The sequence below is a fragment of the Xiphias gladius genome, chromosome 7 (genome assembly GCF_016859285.1).
Source record: "Xiphias gladius isolate SHS-SW01 ecotype Sanya breed wild chromosome 7, ASM1685928v1, whole genome shotgun sequence".
NCBI classification, from domain to species: domain Eukaryota; kingdom Metazoa; phylum Chordata; class Actinopteri; order Istiophoriformes; family Xiphiidae; genus Xiphias; species Xiphias gladius.
Window position 1 is genome coordinate 27,527,947 of NC_053406.1, and position 15,146 is coordinate 27,543,092.

Here is a 15,146-nt window from a genome sequence, read left to right on the forward strand (position 1 = left end):
GGGATTACTGAGATTTTAGGGCTGTCAATAAGTAACGCCATCGGCTTCAAAGTGGTTTTACGTGGTTTTTACACATACATTTAGGCTTTCCTAATAAGGTTCTATAGGTTGTTGAAGTGTTACCAGGGGTTTTAACAAGATTTGAGATGTTTCAGATTTCCAGGTTCCAGAGGAGGATTTAGACATCCTCTAATGGGGTTCTTGGTTAGATTTCATGGTGACCCGTGGGAGACCCCAAGGGTCACTGAGGAAGTTCCAAAGGTTTATGTGGGAATTTCAGGGGTTCTTGGGGAGCATTTAGGGACTTGTGGAAGATCCCCAAGGAGTGGCCAAATTTCCCATTTTATCAAGGGGTTTCAAGAGGTTCATGATAAAGGAAATTCTAATGGTTCTTAAGGCGGGTTAAGAGGTCCGTGTTTGGTAGTTTCAAGGAATCTTGAGATTTAGGAGGTTCTTGAGGTTGCTGATTATGTTCCAGGGAAATGTTAAGGGTGTGAAATTTCAATAAGCTCATAGTCACCCAGGTACATTGTAAAATATATAACAATAACTTTTATTTCACTTCTGTAGTTTAAAGCCATGAACCATCATATTTTTCTGAAACTGATCACACGTCCTCTGATCTGTTTTTGATCCGACAGCATGAGAGAGATTCTGCTGCACTTTCTGCTCTGAATGAAGATCAGCTTCCACTTCTCCTTTACTCTACTGCCACACTGTGGCTACAGGTGGAACCAGTTGTGAGAGCGAGAGAAAAAGGTTCTTTCCTTCTTCTAACTTTTTAGATTTTATTAATTTTCTTGCTGATCCAGATTTTAACACGTATAAAAGTGCTGATATGTTGTTTGCTTTATTCAAATTTCCATTAAGTTTGTTCGTCATAATTCAGTAAACACCACGTGGAGCATCAAGAAAACATCTCTGTAAAGTGTCATTGAGTTTTGCCTCTGACCCTGCAGGGTTGAAGGTTCAACTCCCCTGTTTAAAGGGACGAGCAGAGGAGACACTCCCAGGGGATGCTGGGAAAGCTGAACAGAGGTATGTTTTCTTTTTGCTGATTGGCTGGCTGTGTCCTTACATTTGTTTACTCAGTAAAGAGCCAATCACACGGCTCATTGAGACACACACACACACACACACACACACACACACACACACACACACACACACACACACACACACACACACACACACACAGGGTAATTAGGTGGAAAATGTGGATAATGTGTGCGATGCGAAGCAGCTGTCTTCTGCTCCATCTGGACCACATCCAGAGGTCGACGCAGTATCAGCTACTTAATTTCCCCAACTCATTAAATGTAGAAAAAGTGTCAAATGTGATTCGTCCAAGTTTAGGGCAAAATCCAGATAGTGAGGAAATGCTGTAGCACCACCGTCAGGGCAGCAAGTGTACAACACTGAAGTCCTGCTAGCATCTCCTAGAGACTGCAGTGTCCATTACTGCCACAGTATGAAAGAACAAACCACATCCTGATGATTTCTCTAGTCTTAGAGACTTACCAGTGGAGCTAAAAATGTAAAGTTTGTCCCGAGAGCGGCGCTAGAGTTCATTGAAATCTAAAGGGTTAACCCTCTTGGGATCAGGATTCTTCACTTGTTGGATTTACATCTGAAATCTCCACACCTCAGTACATCACACAGAAACTTTAAGGATGATCGATCACACCAAAGGTGAAGGAGTTTGCAAGCCAGATTTTTCTTTTGATCAATCAATCAATTTCATTAATTTATTTATTTATTGGTCATACACCATCTTGGGAAAGTACTGTTTCTCATACTGGTATAGTTTGACTGAAGCTTTTGTTGGATCATTTTGGTTTCTTGCAATTTGAGTCTTAATTTGATACTTTTTCCCGCCATCACTAAAAAGAAGTGTGACAGGTGAAAACAGACGAGCAGTCAGGTTGGAAACAAACCATGTTGGAGCAGGAAATGAAGGCAAACAGTAAAATTCTGAGCCAAACATCCGTCACAGTTTGTCCTGCTGTTCTTACTGTAGCTGTGTTCTCAGTTTTTCCTGCACAATGAGGAGATCATGACAGACATTTCACAAATTTCCAAATAAAGTGTTCTGATAATCTGGATAAACTGTTGGTTGGTTTCTGACCTGACTGCTTGTCAGATAGATACTAACTTAAATGTGGTTATTACTTAGTTGTTGACCCAAGTGTTGCTGTATTGAAGCAGAGTTATCCCTCAGGAGGGAAACAGCTTTGGGTGAAGCGTGTTGGTGTCAGTGGAGAGTTTCGGGCAGCAGCCGATGGATTTCAAAGGTTCGGGTTCTGTTGGCGCGTGGAGGACCGGTTGACTCCCAGACCCGACCGGGAAGCGGTGACTGAAACATTTCAGTGCGAGTGTGAGGGAGCTCCAGCAGGTTAGAGACCCTGGAAACTGGGAACCCCCACTCCCCCACCACCAGCAACCGACCATAACTCCCACCGGCTGAATGTGTTAAATAAATTGTCCTTTTCCGTCGGCCTCTCCAACACCCTGCAGCTTTTCATTATCACAGATCCCCAGAAACAAGCAGCTCCTGTCTGCAGAGGCGTCATTAAGTTCGTTCCCATCTGTGAACCCCATCAGGTCATGAAACTGTGAGGAAGCAGGAAGAGACGAGTAGAGCGAGTCAAACTGAAAGAGCCAGGGTTCAGTGTCATGCTTAAAGGCACTTAGGCCGGAGCAGAAATCTAACCTTCGACCGTATTGTCTCATGACTCCCTCACTCTGAGCAGCAGGTCTCTGTTATCCATCGAACAGCAGCAAACTTCTGTCCGTCCGGTCCTAAGGATCAGCTTCCCCCCTCCGTGAAGAGTGTGTTTCGTTAGGATCATTTTGGCGTCTCACACATCTCGCCTTCCCGCTTCATGTTGGAACCGCAGACAGAGACAAGTTTGTTTTGAGCTTCTCCCGAATTCGATTAATGTTGAACATTTGAATCATCGGCGGTTACACTTACAGTGTTAATAATCCTGTCGCTAATGTCCCGTCACTGCAAACAATTTTACATTTGATCATAATTTATATAACATTCAGTTGAATGTTGAGAGGGTGGAGGCCTCTTTAATGTGGGATGGTAGAGAGTTCCCAAGGGAGGGGGCAGCACTTGAAGAGGCCTTGCCACCCCTGGTTTGGCACTGGGTCCCAAAATGTGTCTCCACGTTGCTGCTGGCTACTGGATGACGTCGCGTTGCAGCAAAAGCTGAGTCTTGTTCACCTTTTTTGTCGAGCGACCTTCGTTGTTCTGACAGAGGCCCCCGCGTTGTCAACCGCGTTGCGCCAACGGACCGGCTCCATTTAAATGAATGTGAGGACTGTGTTTTTCCATTTGGTGGCAACTGTTGGTCTGAACACAACCTAGCAGTTTAGCATCACTGGACCTGAGGCAACAAGAAGGGGTGGGCCGTTAGCAAGAGGGGGTCAACAGTCCACCATGGGGGGTTGATGCACACTGATGCCTCAAGATAAACCGCTGTCATATTTTCCAGCATCGACACGTAAGAAATATGCAGAAAAAAAAGCAAGTTATTAATTTTGATCACTGGATGGACACATCGTAACTCCTGTGCCTTGACCACTTCTTCTGTTAGTATGACTTGGCAAGTGTGTGTATATGTAGCACTGTCTAACTAAAGTTGTATTCCCATTGCATAAATACGGTATTCCATGTAGGGCGTCATCATTTACAGATTCTGTTGTCCAAACAATCCAGAAAAGTATCTGTTCCTTTTTTTCCATCACGAAAATACAGTGGGAACGCAGTTTGTTGTGTTCCTTCTGGGAGCTGACATTGGAAATCCAGCCGCTGGAGCCTAATTTTGTATGGGCAGCAGATGTCTTGTTGAGATCAGGGCTTCAATGTATCAGTTTTCTGCAGGTAACTCAACAGCAACAAAAAAGAAGGTCCTGTCTCAATCGGTCCCTTGAATTTTTAGAGAAGCGCGTAGGTTCTGAGGCTACGTACTCGAAGCTGGTTTCCAGAAAGCAAGCGGTCACCTTGGATTCATGGCTAAATTTGAAAAATGTCAACTCAGTTATTCAGTCCTGTTATTTCTAATTACTAAACATTGCAAAACTACTCTCCTCTCAACTTTTTTGCTATTAACTTTATCCTTGTTTAAGTAAGGAAGCTGTAGTAAGCTTGAAAATTAGTTAAAATTCTGTTACTCACTACTAATAAAGACTGTTTTCAGACCAACATCAGGGAGACACGAAGAACCACACCCTCCCCATTCATTTCATCCGCACCTTTGACATCCAGAATGGCTTTGTGTTGGCCAATCACCTCCGAGCCACAGAGAGTTAAATCTCAGTTTTCAGTGTGAAAACAGTCCGAGTAAACAGTGAGGTCGGGGAAAGCTGGAGGCGAGAGCCGGAGGACGGCGGGGAATATCCAGGGGAATCCTACGGGCTTGACTTGGCTGAGAGAAGCTTCACTCACAAGATCTGAGTCATCCGATCTCTGTGAATCATCAGCTATGATTGCCAGCTGGAGCTTTACATCGTTACTGCAGAGTCAGCAGGGCGGCGGACTGAAAAGACTAAGACTGCAGGACTACTGGGTCAAATCCTGCAGGGAGACAAATGAGCAACACTTTATTTTCCTCTTTGATAACTGACATCTCCTTTGTTGGGACTGTTGGCAAAAGCCAGATTTAACTTTCTGCTGTTTTTATGAAACTGTAGAGGGGTATTCCTCCCCATCGCGGATTAGCGTTTTCCTCAATCACAAAATTACAGGAGACTCGAGGATATTTTATAGGGTTCTGTTATGACCATCATTTAAAGTGCATTGCTGTGTGGAAGACTCCATCCAGGGCTGTGAAACAGGAGGTGTATCCTAGTCCTGGGTGGACATGAAACTCTCTTGGTTGGATCAACAGAACATCAGGTCATCAAAAATCTGCTTCTTTGATAAGAAGTCAAAGGCACAAATCTGTGGGCATAAAAAATTCTGTTAATGAAGTTTAAGATTACACTTTTGAAAGACCTGAAAACCACAGTCGGCAGCTTCAGCCAGTTTACTTTCAGATTCTGGGTCAATTTTGAATGAATTCATCAACTATGTTTCCCTGTCTTGGTCCCAAATTCTCTGCCTCTCTGGTTTGCTTCTCCTGCGTTTCAATGCTCAGTAACATCCAGGAAAAAACAGATCTTCACATCTGTATTGTTGAGATATCTCTCTCTCTGGATTAAAGTGTTGGATGAACGGATATCACCAGCATCAGGTTCCACCTTTCGCGGGGGCAGCAACTTAATGTGTCCAAACAGTCTGGGGGTTGTGAGGCTTTGGCTGACCTGGTTTCTTTAATCTTTAAAGGACCACGCCGGTGGTTTTGCAATGTTTGAGACGAATAACTACGATCTTTTACAATATTTTGCAGAAACGTTTAAATATTCAAAATGACATGTTCAGGTGATACACACACACACACACACACACACACACACACACACACACACACACACACACACACACACCTTAAAATTCAGCACAGGTCTGTATCTATGACTCACACTAGCAAGGATTCACGGATCACTGACATTTTAACAGTTTTAAACCTCTAAAATGAAGTAACTCTAATGAAAATCAGTGCAGACGTGCATTCGGTTAGGATTCATTAATTATGCTGAGCAAGTCTCTACGTTGATTTTAATTGCCGACTGAAATGAACTGGAACCAGGGGGTCCCTGGAAGACAGGAACGATGCATTTGAAAATGGAAGTGCAACGTGCATGAACTGGGAAATGGCTTTAAGGACTGTTAGGACCGAGGTTTCCCAGTGAAAAACCACAGGTGTTGTCCTTTAATCTCTGGGTACAGGCGGGAGAAGTTTCTCCAGAGGTAAGAGATGAAGTGACTCTCAACTTCATGAGTGGCTGTGCAGGGAATCGGACCCCGGGCGTGATGCTGGTTTGTCCCTGTGCATTTCATCAGCCATGTTGGCTCCACATGTCCTTTCTACGGCCATTGCTATGGGTGATTGTGTTGTCCTTGTTTCCACGGAGACGTTACAGAGGATGCTGGTCCAAATTTAAAGCCATAACGTGAGGGCGAAATTCATGACTCACCTGTAGGTCTATTTGTTGCTCGCATTAATAGCAGGTCACGTGAGTTTAAACTTTACGGTTCTACCTCTCCGGATTCCTGTCCAGCCGCACCTTCAGGAGGGAAAGTCAAAGTAAAGCCAAGTCAAAGCCCCGAGACGCAGGCCTCCGCTAACACAGCTGTCAGCTGAGCTGATAAAAACACGATGGTGTGACGCCAGGAACCTGAACACCAGGGTCTGAAGAGTCAACACCACAGTCTGTGAGAAATCTGGCCACGCTGGGACACTGCCACTAGGTTTCTAAGGGGATATTCTGAACCCTAGATTTGTGTTTACTGCGCACTGCTGCTACCTTCTGTAAGCAGAACCCATGTGATTTACTTCCAACCCAGTTTTCTTGAGTGTTACTGGTCCCAGTAACTCTTTTCCACATTTGAGGTGAACTTATGTTGCTGTCCTACTTGCTGAAGCTGTGTCAGAGGATCAATATCAGGCCCGTTATTGCACTCCGGTTTTTACTGTACGTATCCAAACACTTCATAAGTTTTGATGTCTTTTCTGTCTTGTATACTGGTCCTGGTCCTGGTCCTGGTCCCGGTCCTGGCTGTGGCCTTAGTGTCTGAACTGATGAACATTCAAATCTCAATATATAACATTTATATATATTATAACATTTCACCTTTCAGCACCTCCCTTTTTCTCACGCCATTGGTCTTCCCGCACCGCATGCTATCCCACAATGCTTCACAATGCCTCGAGGGCTGATCTGAGAGCTGCAGATCTACACCGTGTGTCCATCTTTCTGCAGGGATTCACAGTTATCCTCCTCCACTGTCACTTTTTCCAGTGTGTGTGTGTGTGTGTGATTATGATGGCCAGCGTGATGCCCGCGCTGTGTGTGTGTGTGTGTGTGTGTGTGTGCGCTTTGCTCTCATCCTGTTTAATCCATGCAGCCACTGTGATTCCAGTAACAATGACTCTATCTGCTTCTACTAGTTTAAATCCATGTGTTCTGTTCCCGTAGCAACAGGGAGGGATGGGTGAGGCGAGGTGGGGGTTGGACCGGGGTTTGGGGGGGGGGTTAGATGACATCACCTTGAGCAGAGAAGGTCGTCACTAATTAAAGGGCGAGTGGACTGAGGGGGGTTTTCCGTCATTATTAGCCTGTTAGCTGCAGGGTCATTACTATGATTAACCCAGGTGTGTTTTCTCAATGACCCAATCCTCCGATCTGAACGAATGGAGAGATGGAACAGAGGTCCTCCTGCCCCGGGGGCGACGGCCATCGTGGGAGAGGACCGTGTCACCCCTAGCAACAGCAACACAAAGAAAAAAAAAAATCGTCCGTACAAAACAGAACCTCCGTCACCGAGAGGGAGGTGAACTCATCATCCAGTGAGTTCCGAGTCCAACCAGGACAGAAACGGATCAGGACCCATGCTCAGATGCAAAATGTGGAAACTGTGGTCCAACAACGCAGAAACCTCTGAAACTCCAGCAGACACGTTTACTTACACCGGGTCAAAAGCAGGCTATATGTACTACAGGTCTTCAGGGGTCCGCTCGGTTCCTAGTGCGGTTCCTAGGAGAGGAACCCAAATCGGGCCGCGTTGCAGGTGTCAGGTCTGTGTGTCAAGCACCAACCACCGGTACAAGCAGACTTGTTCTTAAATCTGTCCTGGGGACTTTTCACTAACACTTTCAAGTCAGCTTTTATTTATATAGATATCATATCTATCAAATTATCAATATCAGGAATCACTAATTAGCCTCAAGCAGTTTAACAACCTGTACATACGACACCCTCTGTCCTAAGACCCTTGAATTGGAACAGATTGAATTCAAATACTTCAGGTAGCAACAAACACTGACTGGTTCCTGCTGCTACTCAAATGCAGGTTCAGTGGAAGAGAACCAGACCGTGTGGAACAAGGGCGTAACAACTGGGAGGAGAAATTAATGGTACTAAAGTATTTTTCTAAGTTACCAGTAGGAACCAGTCGGTGTTTTACTGGAACCCGATTCTTAAAACACAGTTTCAGGGAAAATTGCAGGTCGTAGCATGAAGTGTAACTTCACATTCATTTTCCCGCCTAAACCAAACAAGTTGAATGGATTTCCTTCCTCGTGAAACATTTCTGAAGACTCACTGCCCGACAGCGTTCTTCGTCCTACCCGTTGCTCCACTCGGCTCATTACTGTCACCGATGAAATCGCTGACGTGCTCGTGCGTGTCTGACCTCCTGCACAAGCCACAAACGTGAGCGGGAACCGCTCTGGCAAGCATCGCTCCGTAGCGCTGATACGGGTCTGAAAACCAAAAAACCGCAGGGGACCTTTAAGGCCAGAATCAGTATCCAGGAGGGTTGAGGAGGAGGCGAGGTGCGATTGCTCCCGGGAGCTTTCATTAACAGGTGATGGACCTGACGATGAAACGACAGACACACACAGTGGAAAAGAGGCACAGGAAGTGAGGTCACAGGAGCGGATGCTGCCGATTGGACGGGAGATTCCCGGGGAGCTGCTATAAAACCTGATGTGAAGCCACAACAAGACACAGAAACAGAGAGAAGAGACAGCAGGACACACACCCCTCCTCGCAGAGATTCAACTCCACACTGAAGGTACGGACACTGTTTATACATGCACATTACTGTGTGTGTGTGTGGAACGCAGGTGTGCACAGGTTCACACTCCTGCAGGTGTTACACTGCAAAACAAATGGTACTTTTTAGCAGGAGATTTTTATGATTTTTCCGTTTTTCTTTTTTATCAGATGCCGTGTGTGATGCAAATGTAAACTTTCTATTTTGATCTTTTTATTCATTGATGTCATTTCATGCCGTGGATTTTTTACTGTGTGTGTCACTTAAGCTGCTCACTTCTTGTGTTTAGTTTTCCTGTCACTACTCCAGTAAAGGAAACTGAGAATTAACAGTGAATTCGAGTCACTGCCGCAGAAACCTTCTCCTCTGGCTGCCGGTGTTTTGGGGTTTTACGTTACTGCTTTAGACTGCTCTTCTTTGTTTTTATGGTCTCACGCAGCTCCTGGGTTTTTCTGAGGAGCTGTTTTCACTGTTTCTGGGACGAAACATTTGATCTGATGTGAAGTTTTGCATGTTTTTATCATTCCTTTTCTCTTTAATTCTGAGATATGGAATATTTTCTGTTCTCTGCCTTATGTTGTTTGTCTGAAACTCACTGTTATTGCTGCCTGTCTTAAACAGGACACTGTCTTTCGAGACCGTGTCCTGGTTAAGACAGGACATGAGGCTTTTTTTGGTTAAATAACAGGTGACATTAAATTCCATGTTAAATTTAATTTCCCTCGTGGCCAAAAAAATGTCTGGAAAATCTCCAAGTAAAAAGGTTCTAAAACAGTTTCACAGAAAACAAATCACCAGTGGAATAAACTGTTAAACTGTCAAAACTGTGGCGTGCAGGTGTGTTTTCTGATGCGAGAGCGTGAGGGTGATGTTCAGTCTGCTGCCGGGCTGCAGGGAGGAAACACAGGATATTTGAGTGAATGGAAGAATCTGCAGATCGTGTGTGTGTGTGTGTGTGTGTGTGTGTGTCAGTTTGCTTATGTTTGTGTGCAAGTATGTGCGCGTGCACAAGAGCCTGTGCATCATCAAGAATGTGTGTGACGTTGAGGGCAAGCCTGTTTCTGTGTCTTAGCATCTGTTTGCTGGAATAATGAGCATTTCAATGTGTGTGTGTGTGTGTGTGTGTGTGTGTGTGTGTGTGTGTGTGTGTGTGTGTGTGTGTGTGTGTGTGTGTGTGTGGAATGCAGGGCCGTGAACGTCAGCAGGCGTGTATGTGACGGTCAAAAGGTGTTTATTTGCAGGGATGGAAAATGCTAAAATTAGCCGATGTTGCTGGACAATACACTTCAGCCCTCAGCTGAGCTAAAACTGTCCTGCTCTGTGCGAGTATGTGTGTGTGTGTGTGTGTGCGTGTGTGTGTGTGTGTGTGTGTGTGTCCAAATCATGGGTGGCGACTTCAAAACTTAAGAAGAACTTGGTCAACACCTGTGTCCCCAGTTCTGGACTCCACACTAATTTTTGTTCAGACTGGAAACGTGACAAAATGAAGTGTCATCAGAAACAGTGTTCAGATTAAAACCAGTTTGACTTTGGACCGTTCTGTGTTGATGGACACTATTGTCCCTCAGTGCAAGGACAGGAAGGAAAAGGAAAAAAAACAAAAACAAAATTAAATTCTAGGTGGTAGGAAGACGGACAGATCTGAGGAAGAAAGAAAAACACAGGCATCACATCCTCAGAGAGACGGAGGGGACACAGGGTCTCGGTTTGATGGACGTCCAGGGGAACTCATCCACTCAGTCCATAGTGTATGGTGTGTAGGGCTAGTGTGCAGGGTATTGGGACCCAGCTCATGTGTTGTCTGGTAGCTGTGACCTCTGACCTCTCACTTTTATGAAGCTTCTGTTGCGTTCAGGCGCAGCTGGGAGAGTCTGACGTCCTGGGCTGCTAAGTACAGGGTTTTGTAGCGGAGCGTCTCAGGTAACGTCACAAGAAATGAATGCAGATCTATAAAATATACAATATCAGCGTTAGGTGAGTGGGGTCAGATTAGTGAGGGTATTATGTAACCGTCACCAGTAACTAAAGTGAATAACGACATGACGTGTGTCAGGATGTGTCTGATTGATTGATCGATCACATTGTAGGTCGCAGGAATTGATCAGAAGCCGTGAACTCACTGCGGCTCAGACACCAAGCTGAAGTTAGCCGCGAACGGAGCCGGAAACACCGACGCGTTCATGCGCTGCAGCTGCTGCTGTCGCCGTTTCAGATGCAGTTCTGTGGCTGTTTGCTGTTCTCCTGCCTGCTGACCATCACTCTGCTGCTCTGCAGCGTCAAGGGCTCCAGAGTCCGGCATCAACCTCAGGTCAGAGGCGCACACACACACCCACACACACACACACACACACCCCTATAGACTCCCAACAATGGACCGACTGATTTATGTGTGTGAAGTCAGACTTTCGAGAACTGTCTCCATCTCTCTAGCTTTGTGGATCTTTTTAGCCCGTTTTAGCTCCTAGTTTTGGTTTTGCGAAACATTTCCTGCCTGTTTCAGTGTTTCCAGTCGCAGCAGGAAGCTGTTTTACACCCACCGTCCACTACCTGCTCAGCAGTAACCAGCAGACAGACCCAGTTGGAGACCAGCTGGTGAACGTAGTGGAGCGTTTAGCAGCTAAAGAGCCAGAGGTTTCCCTCAGGAGCTGGTGGAGACCAAAACCAGAGCTAAAAGAGCTTCTTTTTCTTTCTTTCACGGTTTTGCGTTTTCTTTAACATTCATTCATTTTCAAACATGTTTGTCACGACAATGATAAAAGTGATAATAATAACGAACGGCTGCATTACCAGGAGTGGAGAGCTGTAATACAGGGCTAAGAGGAAGTTATTTCATCACACTCTTCCCCCAAAATCACAGGTATATTACAGTTATCAGTAAATTAAGATGCTATATTATAAACTGTAAACGCACAGTAATCTAGCATTTTAAATATCTTCATTAAACACACTCGAGAAAGAAGTCAAGAAAAGTTTTGGCTTTTTTTTTCAATCACACTGTGGAATAAACAAACAAAAACGTTTATGATGGATGGATTGTAAATAAGTTCTGGTTTTCACAAATGCGTTCTCCAGTCCTTAAATAAATACAAGCCAAGTCAGTGAATGGATTTTCTGTCAAACAAAGACGAAAACTTTTACTAATTAAACTGTCAGCTCCCTGCTTATATATTTCAAACTATAAGTTCATTAATGTAATGACATTTGCTTTTGCGGGGTCCTCTGTGCATGTACATGTCAGACTATATTTGTGAAACCGTGCTGCGTTTATTTACAGCTCCACGGATCCCCGGACGTTTTCACGTCCTCCGGTCTACGAACGCACGTTGCATTTAGGTGCTGGAGGAAACTCGGACGCCTCACCTTTCGCGCGTCGAAGGCCTCTGGTATTTCCTCCACATCTAGTCAGACAGTAGACGGTTCGGTCCTGCTCAGCACTGGACAAAGAAAAGAGAATCAAAAGCCATTTAAAACGCATTACACTACGTTTGTAGATTCAACGATCTGTACATAAATGCACCTGAATGCCAAACATATTTTTAAACATTTCTATGCACAGGAAGCATTTCAAAAGCAGAAAGTTATGGGATTTATAAACGTGCACATTATGTGCAGGGTCATGCTATTTATGAGTTCTGATATTCTGATGATACGGACAGTGAGCCTGTACTGTATCCGGGAAACTGCTTTACCTTTATGAAGCCGGAAGGTTTGTATCTTTATTTCTGAACGTCGTTTTCCTCCGCGGATCCTAAAACTCACATTTATCAGCAGCACTGGGATTCATTTCAGACCTGGATCAGAGTCAGGATCGGACGATGAAGCAGCGGATCGGATTGCGTCCTATCAAATCATCCTGAGGGCCAAATCAAACGGCCCCTCCCTCGGAGGGCCCCCGTGCTGATATCAGATGATGTAACATCAGAGTGAACAAAACCCCGAGGTCCGACGGGCTGCGGGAGGGAAACCTGAAGGTGGATTCTGTTTAGTCGGGATGAAACCCGATCGTCTGACTCATGGAAGCGAGAAGCTGCTCGCTGTCAGGGTCGTGACGTGAGAGCTGATCCACAACACGGAGCCCTGACGAGCAGGGCGGCTCTTCTCGGCCGAGGTCAACATTTTCCATACGGAGACTCCCTCGCAGAAGATCACACAAGGACCACGAGGACTTCGCATCCGTCACTGCGTTGTTGTTGAGGTCAGGTGTGTGGTGTTGACTCGAAACTTTTTATGTTGGCGGGGGGCCACGGCGTGACCTTGTTGTTGACTGGGGAAACAGCTGGTTGGTCACTTCCCTTAACTAACCCAGCTATGCTGGACTGAGGCCTGACCGGACCTCGCCAGGACCGCACGGTAAGTGGGCAGAGCTTGCGCCGTGAATTAGCAGGAACCGTGTGTTGGACCTGGACCTGCTGCCGGTTCCCGTCACATACCTTGATTCTGATCTGGTGATCCTTTATAGTAACGGCTGGAAAGTTTTTCTTTGTTCGGGATCTCAGCCTGATGTTCCCCGTACAGAATTGACAACTAGGTTTATTCCTTTGTTTTTCTTTCATAGCAAAACAAAGCAAAACCTCATTTACAGAGAACATTTCATTCCAGTTTCACAGAGTCGGCTACCGGGGAAATGGCCGCCACAAAAACCGTGTAAATAATATAGAGAGCAAAGCATCGGATACAAGTGAACACAATTAACACAGAAATAAATAATGAATAAAGTCGTGAGTTAAAACCATTAAAATCGAGAAGAATTCAAAGAGTTTTGTAAACACGAGTACACAGAAGTTAATCACCCGGCTTTGATTTCAGTAGATAGACTTAGCCCCCTCCCTTCATGTTCAGTACTTATATTAATACCGTCCCGTCCTTGTGTTCCAGCATGTAGACCGGCCCCCGTCCGGGTCTCTGGCTGCTCCTCGGCCCCGTTCTGGCGGAGTGAAGGCGGGCGAGGAGCTGACGGCGAAGCTGCTCCGATTGGACCACCTGGTGAGGACGGAGAATGACGTCATGGACCCAAAGAGGAAGAGGAGTTTCCCCGGCAACAGCGCCCCTCTGGACCGGCTGTCAGTCAGCTCCATGGCAACCAAACAGGCAGCAAACAAGCAGAGGTAGGACGACTGTGAGATCACCTGACATGCACAGGTAGTGACAGGTAGTTCAGAAACCTGGTTGGAGGAAGACCAGAGTTGCTATGAAGATGTCAACGCGCTTCCTTTAATAATTTGAGCCTCTGAGCGACTTTAATGTCCAGTTGTTGTTTGAGGCTCCCTGATCCTGGACCAGCGTATCATTAGAACCGCAACGCTTGGGTGGTGAATCGGCAACAACACTGATCCTCCGATAATCCTTTTTAAGCAAAAGCCCCAAACATTCGCTGGTTTCAGCTTCTCGGCCGTGAATATTTTGACGCTCTTCGCTGTCATACGCGAACGTGAACTAAACGTCTTCCTGTTTTGGTCAAACAGAAGAAGACGACGGTCACTCGGGCTTCGGGGGACGACGACTGGCGTTTCATACGCCGAACACAAACAAACCGCCAGAACACAGAACTAACACAGATGAGGGTTTATTTTTCTGCCGCTCGGCCGACAGATTTTGCTTCACCATGAAAATACAAAACCTTCATAGGTTAAAATAACTGCCCTCGTCCAGCGCCAGCCGTCTCTTTTGTGATGGAGATGATTTTCATTTTCTCAACAAGCCAGTTCTCCTGCACTAGTCCACGATTTAGTCGTAACACTGCAGACAAACTTTAACTGGAGGAAGTGCAGGCGAAAAGTTGCTAAATGATGATTTAATGTGATCAGAGAGTTGATCAACAGGATGACGAGTCTGACCAGACGTTTTCAGTTCCCGAATGACTCGGGCACATTTCGGTTTGGTTTCGATACCTCGCCCTGGTCAGAGTACAGAAGTCAGTTGGATTAAACTTAATCCTTTTTAGAAAAGGCACAAAATACAACCCAGATTAATATCTTCAATTCAAAACCTGCTCGTTTTAAACCACAGCTGATTTGTGTAAAAGAAAGAGCCGCGCCATCGCACCTGAGCGCCGTAGGTGCAGCTCTTCATTCTGTGCGTTACCTTGTGCAAACCTGTTGTAGGTTTTACCTCTGCAGCATTTTTCAACTCTTTTCCTTCCTTTTTGTTTATAGCAAAGTAGCCTTGTTGCCACGACGACGCCTCCATCCCCCTCCCATCGACAGGATTGGCATGGGTCGTCTACCAAACAGCAGAGGGTAGGCCGCGCCCCCCCCCGACAGCCCGCCCCCTCGCTACAGCACCACCCTCTGGACAGGTACATTCACTGTCATCATCATTCATAATAACAACAAGGTGAAAACAGGGACATGGCCCTTTAAATTCTCTCTCTTTGCAGAGGACCCGCCACAGATGCACGAAACAGCCAATCACCAACTGCCAGTCACCTGCTGAGACACGCCCACCACCTGCCAATCACCCATCAATGCTCCAC

The 15,146-nt window shown here is 45.8% G+C and overlaps 1 protein-coding gene across 1 annotated transcript; it reads left to right on the plus strand.

Moving 5' to 3' along the window:
- The first annotated feature begins 10,886 nt into the window (after positions 1-10,886).
- Positions 10,887-14,914, plus strand: ostn (osteocrin). The gene is made up of 3 exons (XM_040131332.1): positions 10,887-10,982; positions 13,550-13,779; positions 14,827-14,914. Exons 1-3 carry the CDS (start codon positions 10,887-10,889, stop codon positions 14,912-14,914), a joined length of 414 nt encoding a protein of 137 aa, XP_039987266.1.
- The last annotated feature ends 232 nt before the right edge of the window (positions 14,915-15,146 follow it).

Excerpts from the sequence above, each read along its gene's own strand:
- ostn (XM_040131332.1), top strand. The coding sequence starts at position 10,887 with ATGCAGTTCTGTGGCTGTTTGCTGTTCTCCTGCCTGCTGACCATCACT. Across the intron at positions 10,983-13,549 it reads GAGTCCGGCATCAACCTCAG|CATGTAGACCGGCCCCCGTC; the intron begins GTCAGAGGCGCA and ends CTTGTGTTCCAG. Across the intron at positions 13,780-14,826 it reads CAGGCAGCAAACAAGCAGAG|CAAAGTAGCCTTGTTGCCAC; the intron begins GTAGGACGACTG and ends TTTTGTTTATAG.